The following is an 18,670-nucleotide window of genomic DNA, read 5'->3' as shown; positions in this document are numbered from 1 at the left end:
TGAGTTCGCTTTTAGGTGTGTACTGCCGGAAGCTGTGAAGGGCGACTGCGGGGTGTGCCAGAACGCACCATTTCGTGCGTTTGTCCTCAGAGATTAAGAGGGATTTGGCAATATGGGCCTCGTTCCTCGAGGACTTCAACGGGGTGTGTATATGGCAGGCCCCAATGGCGGACAGCGCTAGGTTGCAGCTGTTCACCGACGCAGCGGGCGCCTCTGGATTCGGTTGCCATCTGGAGGGATCTTGGTGCGCGGCCTCGTGGCCGGCAGAATGGCATCGCGGGGGTTTCACGAAGGACCTTTTGCTTCTGGAGTTTTTCCCATTATGGTGGCGTTGGAGGTCTGGGGCGATCGGCTGGCTAATCGCAGCATTTTGTTTAGATGCGATTATCTGGGCGTGGTGCATGCGATTAATAACCAGAGGGCAAAGTCGTTGGTGGTTATGCGGGTGCTAGGGCAATTGCTTTTGACATGCTTGCATAGGAACCTGTGGTTCCGCGCGCAACATGTGCCCGGTTTGGAGAATGGGATTGTCGACGCTTTGTCGCGAGGACAGTGGGAGAGGTGTTGGTTGTTGGCACCTGAGGCCAACGAGCAAGGTTTTCATTGTCCCGGTTAGGTTTGGCAGGTGATCGGGCCGGACTGGAGGGTCTAGCGTTGCGGTCAGTAGCGCCAGCCACGCTCAAGGCTTACGAACAAGCTTGGAGTGAATGGGAGGAGTTTGTCCAAGGGCGTCAGCATCAAGGTAAGAGTAGGCATCGGCTGATGCTTTCTTTTATGTGGCAGCTTTACGTCTCCGGTAGGTCACGAGCAGTGGTATCGCGGTATTTGGCAGGCATCTCATTTTTCTGCAAGCTGCGAGGCGTCCCTGACGTAACAAAAAGCGAGGTTCTGCGGAAGGCAATGAAAGGGTGGGCGCGAGTTGCGCCGTCGCCACCGGATAGGAGGCGGCCCATCGATGCGGCTTTGTTGCCAGCCGTCATCGAGGCGGTAGGGCGAGTCGCGTCGTCCAGGTTTGAGACGCTTTTGTTTAGTTTGGCGTTCTCAATGGCTTACCACGGGGCCTTTCGAGTTTCTGAGTTGGTAGCGCCTTCCAAGAGAGCAGATTCGCGCATGCTGGTCGGGGACGTGGTAGTGGGTGAGAGGTCCTTGCTGTGCAGGTTGCGACGCTCCAAGACGGATCAAGTGGGGAGAGGGCGCTGGGTTACAATGGTTCCAGCGCTAGAGGAGAGCGTTTGCCCAGTTGGCTGGCAAGGCAATATGTGGTGGTGCGACCCGTTAAGGAGGGGTCTTGGCTGTTGCATTATGATGGGCTGCCAGTCACGAAATACCAGTTTCGTTGGATGCTGAGTCGTTGTTTGGCGGGCTTGGGCCTCCCACCCACTGCTTTCGGTACCCATTCCTTTCGCATAGGCGCAGCGACGTCGGCTGCTGCGGCGGGTTGCTCCAGAACTGAAATCCAAGCGGTGGGGCGATGGAAGTCGTCAAGTTACAGACGATATATTCGCCCCGTCACATGAGAGGTCGGTTTGCGCTTGGGGCTTTGTTTAAATGGCAATGTATTACGTTGTTCCAGTTCTGTGATTTTATGGTGTTGTGCGTCTGTTGGTGTTCCCCCTTTTTTATCCTACTCAGGGATTAGCTACTCGCCGTTGCTGGCATGAGTCGGCAGCGGGGGTCTGGAGTTATTTGCGATTTTTTGCCTGACTTGACGGACTGAATTCTAATCTATAATTCGGCTAATTTGGTCTAATCAGAGTCCCTCAGCAGGTCTTTACGTTTCACCTCCAGCTGAGTTATTACATGTGTTTCCCATTTTATATCCCCCCCCCCTTTTTTATTTCGTTTGTTTTATTTGATCCTTCCCCTTTGTGTCTTTAATTGCGCTTTAAATTGGCAACGGAACATGGTGCAGTCGGCTAGGCCGTGACTGCTGCAATGGCGAGATCTAAAGTTTTCTTTTTTGGCAGATCCTTCAGTATAAACAATTAATAAGCCTCTTAGTAATCAATTCTACCCCTCTTTTTCCCTTCAGGATGGTTCGGAGACTATTTGCCCATTTGGGTGGTTGGCCACTCTTACATTTACTGGGCGGCCAGGTTTGTGGCCTCGGAAGGGTCTCAGGCATTGCTAGGAACACAGGGTGTCAGATGGCTTGGCTGGCGAGGAATGATGTGGGGTGAGCTGAGGAGTAGGTTAGTGAGTCAGGCCAGCAAGCATGGAGTCCCTAGGGTTTTGGTTGTCCATCTAGGTGGCAACGACCTGGGGAAGAGGACATCCTTGGATCTGCGGTGGGCCATGATACAGGATCTGGCAAGTGTGACCGCGGCATGGACCAATTGTGTGTTGGTTTTTTCCATGATGGTGCCAAGATTGTGTTGGAGGGGTGTGGCGGATGGTCGCCAGATTGATGAGGCCCGGAAAAAGGTGACCGGAGCGGTGGCAAAGTGGGTGCTGTCCCACGGTGGGAGGGTGGTTCGCCACCCGAGGATACGGTTCAGAGACAGCCACCTTTTCCGGCGCGATGGAGTACATCTATCCAATGAGGGGATGATGTTTTTTTCTGGAGGATCTAGGTTTCGCTTTGCAGGAGTTAGGGTAGGTTTATGGTGGCGGTGCGAAAGACTTTGGGGATGAGTCTTTCGCTGTTGGCGGAAAAGAACGGCAGTTTTGTATTGTAGGGAAAACTGTAGTGTTTTTTACAGTTTGTTGTGGTTTAGGTGCACTCACCTCCATCGACTTATGGCCGCTTGACCACCCGTCCGGGAAGGCAGCGGCAGGGCACCCAGGAGCGGTGGGTAGTCACTGTGGGGGTTGAGTTGTCACCTATTACCGGTTTATAGTAAGTTTTAGTAAATTTATAGGGTTAGTTATTTAAAGTTAATTCAGATTAATTGAGCCGTTCTTTTGGGCCGCCACCATATGCCAGCTGGAGCGGCATATTAAATTAATTTCTTTATTACAGGTTTCCTAATGGATAGGGACAAATAAATAGCTAGCAATTTTCTGCCAAAATTCAAGTCTCAGTGTCGTTATTTCTGGTTCTAGGTTATGAATGCTTTACTTTCAAAGAAAGGGGTCCACCAAATATCACTAAGATGTTTAGGAGAGAGTATTGACTGCATAGGAGAGGAAAGAGTTAAACATCTGGGGAGGGGTGGACCTAGCTGTGAGGAAAGTACAGCCTTCTTTAGGGGGAGGGTTTGCTATATATAGGGAAGGAGAGGCCATCTTAAGTCTCTTGGTGATTTGCTTTCCCACCCTCCCGCCCTGGTATTAAGAATTTGTGGCACGTGGGCTTTGGCTTTAAGTTGTTGGCTGTTTTCGTTGGCTATTTATTGGCGGAAAAGAACGGCAGTTTTGTATTGTAGGGAAAACTGTAGTGTTTTTTACAGTTTGTTGTGGTTTAGGTGCACTCACCTCCATCGACTTATGGCCGCTTGACCACCCGTCCGGGAAGGCAGCGGCAGGGCACCCAGGAGCGGTGGGTAGTCACTGTGGGGGTTGAGTTGTCACCTATTACCGGTTTATAGTAAGTTTTAGTAAATTTATAGGGTTAGTTATTTAAAGTTAATTCAGATTAATTGAGCCGTTCTTTTGGGCCGCCACCATATGCCAGCTGGAGCGGCATATTAAATTAATTTCTTTATTACAGGTTTCCTAATGGATAGGGACAAATAAATAGCTAGCAATTTTCTGCCAAAATTCAAGTCTCAGTGTCGTTATTTCTGGTTCTAGGTTATGAATGCTTTACTTTCAAAGAAAGGGGTCCACCAAATATCACTAAGATGTTTATGGAAAATCTGTGACAGAGTGGAACTTACTTGTATATAATAACACTATTATGCCTTTACCTTCATCCGTGTCTGTGAGCCACAAATTCTTAGAATACCCTGAAAGTCCAAGCCCTTTTTTTCCAGACAACTGAGAATCTGCAGAATATAAGCAGATAAGTAGCACATGGTTACTGGAAGTTATATCATTCACATAATTATAAAACAAAAAATAAGAATTTACTTACCGATAATTCTATTTCTCATAGTCCGTAGTGGATGCTGGGGACTCCGTAAGGACCATGGGGAATAGCGGCTCCGCAGGAGACTGGGCACATCTAAAGAAAGCTTTAGGACTATCTGGTGTGCACTGGCTCCTCCCCTATGACCCTCCTCCAAGCCTCAGTTAGGATACTGTGCCCGGACGAGCGTACACAATAAGGAAGGATTTTGAATCCCGGGTAAGACTCATACCAGCCACACCAATCACACCGTATAACCTGTGATCTGAACCCAGTTAACAGCATGATAACAGAGGAGCCTCTGAAAGATGGCTCACAACAATAATAACCCGATTTTTGTAACAATAACTATGTACAAGTATTGCAGACAATCCGCACTTGGGATGGGCGCCCAGCATCCACTACGGACTATGAGAAATAGAATTATCGGTAAGTAAATTATTATTTTCTCTAACGTCCTAAGTGGATGCTGGGGACTCCGTAAGGACCATGGGGATTATACCAAAGCTCCCAAACGGACGGGAGAGTGCGGATGACTCTGCAGCACCAAATGAGAGAACTCCAGGTCCTCCTCAGCCAGGATATCAATTTTGTAGAATTTTACAAACGTATTTGCTCCTGACCAAGTAGCTGCTCGGCAAAGTTGTAAAGCCGAGACCCCTCGGGCAGCCGCCCAAGATGAGCCCACCTTCCTTGTGGAGTGGGCATTTACAGATTTTTGGCTGTGGCAGGCCTGCCACAGAATGTGCAAGCTGAATTGTACTACAAATCCAACGAGCAATAGTCTGCTTAGAAGCAGGAGCACCCAGCTTGTTGGGTGCATACAGGATAAACAGCGAGGCAGATTTCCTGACTCCAGCCGTCCTGGAAACATATATTTTCAGGGTACTGACAACGTCTAGCAACTTGGAGGCCTCCAAGTCCCTAGTAGCCGCAGGCACCACAAATAGGTTGGTTCAGGTGAAACGCTGAAACCACCTTGGGGAGAAACTGAGGACGAGTCCTCAATTCCGCCCTGTCCGAATGGAAAATCAGATAAGGGCTTTTTCTGGATAAAGCCGCCAATTCTGACACGCGCCTGGCCCAGGCCAGGGCCAACAGCATGACCACTTTTCATGTGAGATATTTTAACTCCACAGATTTGAAGAGAGTATTGACTGCATAGGAGAGAAAAGAGTTAAACATCTGGGGAGGGGTGGACCTAGCTGTTAGGAAAGTACAGCCTTTAAGGGGAGGGCTTGATATATATAGGGAAGGCGAGGCCATTTTAAGTCTCTTGGTGATTTGGTTTCCCTCCCTCCCGCCCTGGTAGTTGGAGATTGTGGCACGTGGTGCTTTGGCTCTAAGTTGTTGGCTGTTTTCGTTGGCTATTTATTGGCGGAAAAGAACGGCAGTTTCGTATGGTAGAGAAAACTGTAGTGTTTTACAGTTTGTTGTGGTTTAGGTGCACTCACCTCCATCGACTTATGGCCGCTTGACCACCCATCCGGGAAGGCAGCGGCAGGGCACCCAGGAGCGGTGGGTAGCCACTGTGGGGGTTGAGTTGTCACCTATTACCGGTTTATGGTAAGCTTTTAGTAAATTTATAGGATTGAGTTATTTAAGTTAATTTAGATTAAGGAGCCGTTCTTTTGGGCCGCCACCATATGCCAGATGGAGCGGCATATTAAATTAATCTCTTTTTATTACAGGTTTCCTAATGGTTAGGGACAAATAAATAGCTAGCAATTTTCTGCCAAATTCAAGTCTCAGTGTCGTTATTTCTGGTTATGATTATGAATGCTTTACTTTCAAAGAAAGGGGTCCACCAAATATCACTAAGATGTTTAAAGTGGTTCAAACCAATGTGACTTTTGAAACCCAAAACTACATTGAGATCCCAAAGTGCCACTGGAGGCACAAAAGGAGGCTGTATATGCAGTACCCCTTTTACAAACGTCTGAACTTCAGGGACTGAAGCTAGTTCTTTTTTGGAAGAAAATTGACAGGGCTGAAATTTGAACCTTAATGGACCCCAATTTCAGGCCCATAGACACTCCTGTTTGCAGGAAATGTAGGAATCGACCCAGTTGAATTTTCTCCGTCGGGCCTTACTGGCCTCGCACCACGCAACATATTTTCGCCAATTGCGGTGATAATGTTTTTGCGGTTACATCCTTCCTGGCTTTGATCAGGATAGGGATGACTTCATCCGGATTGCCTTTTTTCCTTCAGGATCCGGCGTTCAACCGCCATGCCGTCAAACGCAGCCGCGGTAAGTCTTGGAACAGACAGGGTCCTTGCTGGAGCAGGTCCCTTCTTAGAGGTAGAGGCCACGGATCCTCCGTGAGCATCTCTTGAAGTTCCGGTTACCAAGTCCTTCTTGGCCAATCCGGAACCACGAATATAGTGTTTACTCCTCTCCATCTTATCAATCTCAGTACCTTGGGTATGAGAGGCAGAGGAGGGAACACATACCCTGACTGGTACACCCACGGTGTTACCAGAGCGTCTACAGCTTATTGCCTGAGGGTCCCTGGACCTGGCGCAATACCTGTCGAGTTTTTAATCATGTGGAAGACTTCTGGGTGAAGTCCCCACTCTCCCGGGTGGAGGTCGTGCTGAGGAAGTCTGCTTCCCAGTTGTCCACTCCCGGAATGAATACTGCTGACAGTGCTATCACATGATTTTCCGCCCAGCGAAGAATCCTTGCAGCTTCTGCCATTGCCCTCCTGCTTCTTGTGCCACCCTGTCTGTTTACGTGGGTGACTGCCGTGATGTTGTCCGACTGGATCAACACCGGCTGACCTTGAAGCAGAGGTCTTGCTAAGCTTAGAGCATTGTAAATGTCTCTTAGCTTCAGGATATTTATGTGAAGTGATGTCTCCAGGCTTGACCATAAGCCCTGGATATTCCTTCCCTGTGTGACTGCTCCCCAGCCTCGCAGGCTGTCATCCGTGGTCACCAGGACCCAGTCCTGAATGTCTAATCTGCGGCCCTCTAGAAGATGAGCACTCTGCAACCACCACAGGAGGGACACCCTTGTCCTTGGTGACAGGGTTATCCGCTGATGCATCTGAAGATGCGACCCGGACCAATTGTCCAGCAGGTCCCACTGGAAAGTTCTTGCGTGGAATCTGCCGAATGGGATTGCTTCGTAGGAAGCCACCATTTTACTCAGAACCCTTGTGCATTGATGCACTGAGACTTGGCTCGGTTTTAGGAGGTTCCTGACTAGCTCGGATAACTCCCTGGCTTTCTCCTCCGGGAGAAACACCTTTTTCTGGACTGTGTCCAGGATCATCCCTAGGAACAGAAGACACGTCGTCGGAACCAGGTGCGATTTTGGAATATTGAGAATCCAATCGTGCTGCCGCAACACTACCTGAGATAGTGCTACACCGACCTCCAACTGTTCCCTGGATCTTACCCTTATCAGGGAATTGTCCAAGTAAGGGATAACTAAAATTCACTTCCTTCGAAGGAATATCATTTTTTCGGCCATTACCTTGGTAAAGACCCGGGGTGCCGTGGACCATCCATACGGCAGCGTCTGAGCTGATAGTGACAGTTCTGTACCATAAACCTGAGGTACCCTTGGTGAGAAGGGTAAATTATTGACATGAAGGTAAGCATCCTTGATGTCCCGAGACATCATGTAGTCCCCTTCTTCCAGGTTCGCAATCACTGCTCTGAGTGACTCAATCTTGAATTTGAACCTCTGTATGTAAGTGTTCAAAGATTTTAGATTTAGAATCGGTCTCACCGAGCCGTCTGGCTTTGGTACCACAACAGTGTGGAATAATACCCCGTTCCCTGTTGCAGGAGGGGTATCTTGATTATCACCTGCTGGGAATACAGCTTGTGAATGGCTTCCAAAACTGTCTCCCTGTCAGAAGGAGACATTGGTAAAGCCGACTTTAGGAAACGGCGAGGGGGAGACGTCTCGAATTCTAATTTGTACCCCTGAGATATCACCTGAAGGATCCAGGGGTCTACTTGCGAGTGAGCCCACCACGCGCTGAAATTCATTGAGACGGGCCCCCCACCGTGCCTGATTCTGCTTGTAAAGACCCAGCGTATACTGAGGGCTTGGCAGAGGCGGGAGAGGGTTTCTGTTCCTGGGAACTGGCTGATTTCTGCAGCCTTTTTCCTCTCCCTCTGTCACGGGGCAGAAATGAGGAACCTTTTGCCCGCTTGTCCACGAAAAGACTGCGCCTGATAATACGGCGTCTTCTCATGTTGAGAGGCGACCTAGGGTACAAACGTGGAATTCCCAGCTGTTGCCGTGGCCACCAGGTCTGAAAGACCGACCCCAAATAACTCCTCTTAATAAAGCAATACTTCCAAATGCCGTTTGGAATACGCATCACCTGACCACTGACGTGTCCATAACCCTCTACTGGTAGAAATGGACAACGCGTTTAGACTTGATGCCAGTCGGCAATTATTCCGCTGTGCATCACGCATATATAGAAATGCATCTTTTAAATGCTCTATAGGCAAAAATATACTGTCCCTATCTAGGGTATCAATATTTTCAGTCAGGGAATCCGACCACGCCAACCCAGCACTGCACATCCAGGCTGAGGCGATTGCTGGTCGCAGTATAACACCAGTATGTGTGTAAATACCTTTTAGGATACCCTCCTGCTTTCTATCAGCAGGATCCTTAAAGGCGGCCATCTCAGGCGAAGGTAGAGCCCTTACAAGCGTGTGAGCGCTTTATCCACCCTAGGGGGTGTTTCCCAACGCACCCTAACCTCTGGCGGGAAAGGATATAATGCCAATAACATTTAGAAATTATCAGTTGTTATCGGGGGAAACCCACGCATCATCACACACCTCATTTAATTTCTCAGATTCAGGAAAACTACAGGTAGTTTTTCCTCACCGAACATAATACCCCTTTTTTGGTGGTACTCGTATTATCAGAAATGTGTAAAACATTTTTCATTGCCTCAATCATGTAACGTGTGGCCCTACTGGAAGTCACATTCGTCTCTTCACCGTCGACACTGGAGTCAGTATCCGTGTCGGCGTCTATATCTGCCATCTGAGGTAACGGGCGCTTTAGAGCCCCTGACGGCCTATGAGACGTCTGGACAGGCACAAGCTGAGTAGCCGGCTGTCTCATGTCAACCACTGTCTTTTATACAGAGCTGACACTGTCACGTAATTCCTTCCAACAGTTCATCCACACAGGTGTCGACCCCCTAGGGGGTGACATCACTATTACAGGCAATCTGCTCCGTCTCCACATCATTTTTCTCCTCATACATGTCGACACAAAAGTACCGACATACAGCACACACACAGGGAATGCTCTGATAGAGGACAGGACCCCACTAGCCCTTTGGGGAGACAGAGGGAGAGTTTGCCAGCACACACCAGAGCGCTATATATATATACAGGGATAACCTTATATAAGTGTTTTTCCCCTTATAGCTGCTGTATAGTTAATACTGCGCCTAATTAGTGCCCCCCTCTCTTTTTTAACCCTTTCTGTAGTGTAGTGACTGCAGGGGAGAGACAGGGAGCTTCCCTCCAACGGAGCTGTGAGGGAAAATGGCGCCAGTGTGCTGAGGAGATAGGCTCCGCCCCCTTATCGGCGGCCTTATCCCCCGTTTTTCTATGTATTTTGGCAGGGGTTAAATGCATCCATATAGCCCAGGAGCTATATGTGATGCATTTTTTTGCCATCCAAGGTGTTTTTATTGCGTCTCAGGGCGCCCCCACCCAGCGCCCTGCACCCTCAGTGACCGAAGTGTGAAGTGTGCTGAGAGCAATGGCGCACAGCTGCAGTGCTGTGCGCTACCTTGTTGAAGACAGGACGTCTTCTGCCGCCGATTTTCCGGACCTCTTCTGCCTTCTGGCTCTGTAAGGGGGCCGGCGGCGCGGCTCTGGGACCCATCCAAGCTGGGCCTGTGATCGTCCCTCTGGAGCTAATGTCCAGTAGCCTAAGAAGCCCAATCCACTCTGCACGCAGGTGAGTTCGCTTCTTCTCCCCTTAGTCCCTCGATGCAGTGAGCCTGTTGCCAGCAGGTCTCACTGAAAATAAAAAACCTAAACTAAAACTTTCACTAAGAAGCTCAGGAGAGCCCCTAGTGTGCACCCTTCTCGTTCGGGCACAGAGATCTAACTGAGGCTTGGAGGAGGGTCATAGGGGGAGGAGCCAGTGCACACCAGATAGTCCTAAAGCTTTCTTTAGATGTGCCCAGTCTCCTGCGGAGCCGCTATTCCCCATGGTCCTTACGGAGTCCCCAGCATCCACTTAGGACGTTAGAGAAACAAAAGTAAGTTTGTGGTGTGTAAAAAATGTACTCCGATTCCATACACTATTCAGCTTAACATAATAGTTACACGGAGAAAGAGCTCAAAATTGTCTCATATGTAAACAGTACTTAGGTACACATCTCTGGCCTCACCGCCTGCAGGATGAGTGGGACCTGGGTGTTAGTTATCAGCTTTCGGTCCTGTTCAAGTAGAGTGGTGAGCGACACGCCGAATAGCCGACTCTCTAAAAGAGGGAGAGACAAATGTTACACAGCAGAAAAATGAGATCAGAGTATATACAGAAAGGTAGAAAGTACATAGGGAGGGACATATTTTTTGACAAGAGAGAGAAAACTAGGTGGCTCCAGTTGCAAAGCCAATGCTTGGGAACCACTGGTTTTATTGGAGCTCAGAGAGAAGTTAATACAAATGAACAGGATGACCAAGGAGGTACCTACCGGTAGCCTTACGCTTGGCTGCTTTATTTCGTTTCAGTTCCAGTTCTAAAACATCACACAGTGCAGTCAACTCTATGAGGGCTAGTGCAGGCACCTGCTTCATGTCAGAAGGTGATAGGTCTGAAATCTTTGTCACACCAAGTCGCCCCTTTTGGATCTGAATTTGCTGTAGATTAAAGGATATGCAAAGTAGCATCACTCAACTGCATACCATGAAATATGGGTTGGATATTGATAAGGCAAACTAATACAGTAGGATTCAGAAAAAATGACAATAAAATCAAATTATTTTTAATGCAAAAGTGTAATCATTTAACATATATATGAACACGGTGAAGATCAGTAATTTCAATGCAAAGTGTTGGCCTTTATAGAGTACACAATTGTAATAAAAATATAAATATTAATTTGTCTAAATGATTAGAATGGCTCCATCTCTGTTGAGGTCATCAGCAGCATACGACTTAGGAACATTGCTCAAACAAATGGATACACTACAAGCAGAACATCTGTGTGCTGGCCAATAATGTGTAAATAAACTGCCGGCTGGGTAAAAAGCTTGCACCCTGTCACAGCTGCATTAATAAGAGACAGACACTTGCACTGCAGCTGTTACTGATCTGACATAGGTTCATCTGGATCCCATTCCCGAACACCTGTGATACCAAAGGCACAGAAACTGCTTCAATAAAAGTACAAAGTATGGCTGACGTCAAGAGCACACCAATGTTGAGTTGTTATTGCTACGTGCCATTTGCCACATTTATACATATATTACATTATTATACATATATTCTGATACATTATACACTTACTCAACTACAAAGTCTATTCACTAACAACACATTACTGTTCTGCATACAGACGTGGTGCTTGTAGCATATCCACTATTTTTCATGACTGTACCTAGAAGGAAGTGCACTCGGCTCTCTGCAAACCATTACATTATTAGGCACAGCATCACCTAGGATGGGTTGGGTATGTGTGACCCGTGGTTGGGATACCGCCGGTCATAACCGCATCCCCCTGGGATAGCTTAATTTTATCAGTAGCAGTTTTTAAACACTAGCTAGCATTCCTCAAAGCAGTTACCAGAGGGTTTAGAGTTGGTTATTTTCAAGCCTGTTCGCTTCATGAGTTTTGATGCATACATGAAAAGTATTTGATCTTTAATATTAAACATTACATTATGATAAACATAGGTGTACCCTTCCATCAACCCAGTTAATCAGTTCAACCTAACAGTAACTCAATACAGTAAAAGTAAGAAATAACACTCAAAAGCTTTTCTTGTAAAGGAAGAGACACTTTGCGGTAAAATATGTGGCAGTGGCCCTCATTCCGAGTTGTTCGCTCGCTAGCTGCTTTCAGCAGCATTGCACACGCTAAGCCGCCGCCCTCTGGGAGTGTATCTTAGCTTAGCAGAATTGCGAACGAAAGATTCGCAAAATTGCGAATATACATTTCTTAGCAGTTTCTGAGTAGCTCAAGACTTACTCTGCCACTGCGATCAGTTCAGTCAGTTTCGTTCCTGGTTTGACGTCACAAACACACCCAGCATTCGCCCAGACACTGCCCCCGCGTTTTTCCCAGAAACTGCAGCGTTTTTTCACACACACCCAGAAAACGGCCAGTTTCCGCCCAGAAACACTCACTTCTTGTCAATCACACTCCGATCACCAGAACGAAGATAAATCCTCGTAAAGCTGTGAGTAAAATACCTAACTTTTGAGTAAAATAACTAAGCGCATGCGCTCTGCAAACACTGCGCATGCGCAGTAAGCGACTAATCCCAATATAGAGAAAATCGGCAACGAGCGAACAACTCAGAATGAGGGCCAGTCTCGGGTGTCGTACATTCAGTAAACCGTTTTACCTGCTCCATGGCATATTTTTTTTCCTTTATGTTGTTTACGGAGGTGATTTACAGACAAAATAGAGCAGATTACCAGCAGATGAGAGGCGTGCCAACCGATTCACTACTACCACAAAAAAGTCTATCTGAATAATTCCCAAGAGGTATTGTGCCCTTAATAAAAAGCAAGGTAGGAAATATTATATGCAACACTGTGGTCAATAAAATGTCTATTCCTATGACTTTGGCAATAAAGTGTTTGCCATGGTTCAGTAATTGTTTTTCACAGTTGCAACTGCAGACACACACATAGGGGGTAATTCAGATCTGATCGCAGCAGCAAATTTGTTAGCTAATGGGCAAAACCATGTGCACTGCAGGGGGGCAGATATAACATGTGCAGAGAGAGTTAGATTTGGGTGGGTTATTTTGTTTCTGTGCAGGGTAAGTACTGGCTGCTTTTTTTTACACTGTAATTTAGATTTCAGTTTTAACACACCCTCCCCAAATCTCTCTCTGCACATGTGTTACCTAGCCCCCCTCCTCCCCTGCAGTGCACATGGTTTTGTCCAATAGCTGCGATCAGATCTAAGTTAGGCCCGTAGAGAAGGGGTTTAAAAATCTACTGGTCACTCCTGGGTGGTTACTAAACACAGGCACAGAGATGGTCAACCTTATGGGTATGTTATTTGAGCATTTTGGGCATGTCACTTAACTGGTTGTGTATACAGACAATTAAGTGCTCACATTGGAAGCCATACTCCCACATATATGGATGCACAAATAACTGCTACCTGTGCTGCTCCTACAGTATGCGTATTAGAGGAAAGGGGCTGCCATTTGGGACAAAAAAAAAACATATCAAAGGTTGCTTGATATGATTCTTGAGGTAGTAATGGTTGTATGTCCCTGGCGCCCACGGTAAGTGTCAGGCTGGGCCCGACACATACAAAGGAAGCCAGAGACATACAGGGATAGCTAAACTCTGTACCTTGCAGGGGCTGGTGCAAGTTTTAATGGTGGGGCCGGTGGTGGCTTCTAAAGATGCACCAAGCATGACTACAGCATCTGGTGTATCACTAATTGGTGTCACAGTCCTCACACATTCATATGCACGGATGTATACCAGGGAAGGGTTTGTAGTGGTATTAGCATAAAGTCGCAGATGTGTGACCAACAAAATACGTGCTGCGTCCAACACAGAGTCATGCCCATAGCCTCTGACAAATACCTTTATAGAGTAAACATAAAATTTCACATTTTCATGATAAGTGTTTGAGGCATCTGTATGCAAATAAAATATGACATCAGCACTTTCACCAAAGTAACAGTTATAGCTCTGAATAATATACACATTTATGCGTTCTTGAGGTTCTTTGCCGAGATTATGATTTAAAAGCCTCATTTTTATGCATGCAGTAGTCAGAGTAATGTATGTCCACTTCCTTATTTCTCCTACATAAATCTGAAAACAATGTTTTTGGCCAAACTATTCAATGTTTGTTATACACACCTCGTTGTGATGTATATACTAAAACGGTGTAAAAGCTCAAAGTCAGCTACAAGAAAGTGATGTTTGCAGCAGCTACTCAATAATTAATATTCAACGAGTATAGCAAAAGAAAGGCAAGGAAGATATATGTATGTGACATCTTTAAACATAAGATAAATTATTATCACAAAATAATAAAGACAAAATATAGGATTTTGGTACTTACTAGATAAATCCTTTTCTTTGAATCCATAGGGGTCAATGGAGTACTCTCGGGGTATGGACGAGGCGTTAGCAGGGATAGGCACATTTAAATATAAAATTAGTAACCCTCCTTCCCCTCCATACTCCCAAGATGCTTCAGTGTTTTTACTGAGCCGAACAGGAGCGAAAGAGAGGATGAACAATGGAGAATTACATATAACATTATAAGATTACGAACAACTAGAAAGTTGACACGACAACAGATAACAATCAACATAACATTCAAACAAGCCGGTTAGAATGTGTTACCATAAGATATAATGAACTTACCACAAGACAGGTGAAACTGCTCTGGGCGGGCGTCCAGTGACCCCTATGGATTCAAAGAAAAGGATTTATCTGGTAAGTACCCAAATCCTATTTTCTTCTTCATCCACTAGGGGTCACTGGAGTACTCTTGGGACGTACTACAGCTTCTCCCTTGGGCGGGAGAGCTGGTTGGCACCTGTAACACTTGAAGGCCAAAGCTAGATGCTGATGCCGCAAAAGTATCAAACTTTTAAAAGCACACAAAAGTGTGCACTGACGACTATGTAGCTGCATGGCAAAGTTGCATCGTGGAAGCTCCACGACCTGCTGCCCATGACGTTCCCACAGAATGGGTGGAATGTGCTGAAATAGATGCAGGCTGATGTAGACTAGCATGAAAGTAAGCTTGATGAATGGTCAGCTTAATCCATCTAGCCAAGGTCTGTTTGGAAGCTGGCCAACCTATCTTGACTGCATCCTAGAGAACAAACAATATATCTGTTTTACGGGGTGGTCTTCAGTATGCCGACTGACGGGATCCCGGCGCACAGTATACCGGCGCCGGAATCCCCACAGCCGGCATACCGACACTTATTCTCCCTCGTGGGGGTCCACGACCCCCCTGGAGGGAGAATAAAATAGCGTGGCGCGTGTAGCGTAGCGCGCCACCGCGTTCGTAGCGTGGCGAGCGCAGCAAGCCCGCAAGGGGCTCATTTGCGCTCGACACACTGTCGGTAAGCCGGCGGTCGGGCTCCCGGCGCCGGTATGCTGGTCGCCGGGAGCCTGACCGCCGGCATACCATACTGAACCCGTTTTACGCACTGTTGATGTTCGGGCTACATAAATGCGAAGCGCGCGTACAACATCCAAAGTAGCTGGAGTTCCTGAACCTTCTGATAAAACAGGAACTACGATTGGTTGATTGATGTGAAAAGAAGATACTACCTTTGGTAGAAAAGCGGTATTTGACCGAAGTTCCTCTCTATCATGAAACACCAGATACGGTGGTTTGCATGTCAACGCACCTAATTCAGAAACACGCCTCGACGAAGCTAAGGCTAGGAGAAGAACTGTTTTCCAAGTTAGAAACTTAACATCCACTTGTTGTAAGGGTTCAAAAATTGAAGACTGCAAAAAATCTAAAACTAGATTCAAGTCCCATGGAGCTGTTGGTGGTATAGAGGTTGAACTCTAAGGACACCTTGCAGGAAAGTGTGAACTGTTAGCAAAAGAGCCAAATGCCTCTGAAAGAAAATTTACAAAGCAGAGACCTGGACCTTTAGTGTTGCTAAACGTAGTCCTCCATCTAACCCTGTCTGTAAAAATAGTAAAAGACGGGATAACTTGAATGAAGATGTCGGATACTTCTGAGATTCACACCAAGCAATATAAGCTCGCCAAATCTTGTGATAATGAGCTGCTGTAACTGATTTCCTAGCATGCAACATGGTTGGTATAACCGACTCTGGAATGCCCTCTCATCTTAAGAGAGCGGTTTCAACGGGTGTGGTTCATCAAATCGACAGTGTCTAGGTCGACAATGTTTAGGTCGACCACTATAGGTCGACAGTCACTAGGTCAACATGGATGGAAGGTCGACAGGGTTTCTAGGTCGACATGTGCTAGGTCGACAGGTCTAAAGGTCGACATGAGGATTTTTATTTTATTTTTTTGTCGTTTTCTTCGTAGAGTGACCGGGATCCCAAATTAGTGCACCGCGTCCCCTCGCTTCGCTCGCCATGCTTCGGGCATGGTGCCTTTGCTCCGCTACCGCTTCGCTCGGCACACTTTACCGTTCCAATCGTAGTCCACGTGGATCGTTAAGTATGAAAAAATTCAAAAAAAGAAAAAAAATGTGAAAACTCATGTCGACCTTTAGACCTGTCGACCTAGCACATGTCGACCTAGAAACCCTGTCGACCTTCCATCCATGTCGACCTAGTGACTGTCGACCTATAGTGGTCGACCTAAACATTGTCGACCTAGACACTGTCGATCTTCAGACCGGATCCCGGTTTCAACAGCCACCCCGTCAAATGCAGCCGCGCTAAATCGGAGTAAAGAAACAGACCCTGTTGCAGTAGGTCTGGAAGTAGCGGAAGCAGCCACGGATCATCTGCGAGTAGACCGCGGAGATCCGAGAACCATGCTCTCTGAGGCGCCACTAGTATGACTGCTGTGGACGCTCTTTTGATCCGCTTTAGCAAACGTGGAAGTAGCGGAAATGGTGGAAATAGATTCACGAGGCTGTATGGCCATGCTATTGTGAGAGCATCCAGGGCCACTGCCCTTTGATCTCTTGTTCTGGACACATATTTGGGCATCTGATGATTTTGGCGAGATGCCATTAGATCCACCTGTGGGTAACCCCAGCGCTGGACTAACATCTGGGACACTTCTGGATGTAAGGCCCATTCTCCTGGATGAAAATCATGACAACTGAGATAATCTGCTTCCCAGTTGTCCACTAACGATTATATCACTTGGTGATGCTTGGCCCAATTCAGGATTCAAGCAACTTCATGCATGGCCATGCGACTTCGAGTCCCACCTTGTTTGTTGATGTATGCGACTGCCGTCATGTTGTCTGACTGAACCTGAACAGTCTGAGACTGGAGCATGTGAACTCACTGTTGCAGAACATTGTAAAATGCCCTGAGTTCCAGGACATTTATTGACCGTAATCTTTCTCGGTCTGACCATAGACCCTGAAGCTGACCATGTAGGACCAGTGCTCCACAACCTCTGAGACTTGCATCCGTTGTCACAATTATCCAATTCCGGACTCCGAACCTTTTTCCTGTGGTGAGATTTGTTATTTGTAGCCACCAGAGCAGCGATATTCTTGCTCTTGGAGACAACAGCACCATTTGATGAATTTGTAGATGAGAGCCTGACCACTATGCGAGAAGATCAAGCTGTAAAGGACATGAGTGAAATCTTCCAAACTGGAGTGCTTCGAAAGACGCCACCATCTTTCCTAACAGGCGAATGCACAAGTGCACCGAGACTGTTCATGGTTTGAGCACTAACTGTACCAGGTTACGAAAACTGTGTGCTTTCTTCTCTGGCAGGTAATTTGGTTGATTCACCTTATCCAAAATCATTCCCAGAAATTGAATTCGTTGAGACAGGGCAAGGCTTGATTTTTTGAAGTTGACAATTCAACCGTGCTGAACTAGTACATTGTACGTCAATGAGGCATTTTGAAGGAGTATTTGTTTAGACAAAGCCTTGATGAGAAGGTTGTCTAAGTACGGCACTATTATCACTCCCAGAGACCGGAGATGAGCAATCATCACAGACATCACTTTTGTGAATACCCGAGGCGCTGAGAGACCAAACGGTAGAGCCTGAAATTGATAATGGGTTTGTTGTACTGCAAACTTTAAGTACGCCTGATGTGGTGGCCAAATTGGAATGTGTAAGTACGCATCCTTGAGATCCAGCGAAATCATGAATTCCTGTGGTTCCAAACCTGCAATCAATGACCGCAGGGATTCCATCATGAATCTGTAGTAAGTATTGATTCAGCCCCTTTAGGTTCAATATCGGTCTGACTGAGCCGTCCGGCTTTGGTACTCCAAAACGATTGGAATGAAACCCTTGACCTTATTGGTGTACTGGTACCTGAATTAAAACAGCTGAATCTACTAGAAACTGAATAGCAGTGGTAGACAATCGAACTCTATTTGGTAATCTTTGAACACTAAATTGCGGATCCACCCATCTGTGGATTTCTGAAACCACGCCAAGTGAAACGTTTGAAGGTTTGCTCCCACAACTGAAGATCCGAGATGGGCTGGAAGCCTGTCATGCCACTCATTTGTCAGCAGTATTTGGGCCTTGATGACGGTTAGTAGTTTGTTGAAAACCATGTCCTCTACCACGTCTACTCTGTACAGTTGTTCCACGAGCAAGGCCCCGAAAGGACTGAGGTCTAAAAGATTTGAATGTTGGTCCAGTGTATTTCCTTTTAGGAGATAGTGGGGGCAACATTAGGAAAACAGACTTACCCCCAGTAGCCTGAGAAATCCATTTGTCCTATTCAGGACCAAACAACATATCGCCAGTATAAGGCAACG

At 46.8% G+C, this 18,670-nt stretch overlaps 1 protein-coding gene across 6 annotated transcripts in view; it reads right to left on the bottom strand.

The window, feature by feature from the left end:
* Nucleotides 1–18,670, bottom strand: part of ARHGAP40 (Rho GTPase activating protein 40) — a 157,986-nt gene that overhangs the window by 19,222 nt on the left and 120,094 nt on the right. For all 6 annotated transcript variants that reach the window (XM_063960264.1, XM_063960261.1, XM_063960262.1 and 3 more), the window contains 3 exons: nucleotides 10,726–10,891; nucleotides 10,420–10,511; nucleotides 3,852–3,929 (listed from right to left, as the gene is read on the bottom strand). In XM_063960264.1, coding sequence (XP_063816334.1) covers nucleotides 3,852–3,929; nucleotides 10,420–10,511; nucleotides 10,726–10,891 — 336 coding nt within the window. The remainder of the gene's footprint in view (nucleotides 1–3,851; nucleotides 3,930–10,419; nucleotides 10,512–10,725; nucleotides 10,892–18,670) is intronic.

The sequence above is a fragment of the Pseudophryne corroboree genome, chromosome 3 (genome assembly GCF_028390025.1).
Source record: "Pseudophryne corroboree isolate aPseCor3 chromosome 3, aPseCor3.hap2, whole genome shotgun sequence".
NCBI classification, from domain to species: domain Eukaryota; kingdom Metazoa; phylum Chordata; class Amphibia; order Anura; family Myobatrachidae; genus Pseudophryne; species Pseudophryne corroboree.
This window is presented reverse-complemented; position numbering and strand designations above follow the sequence as displayed.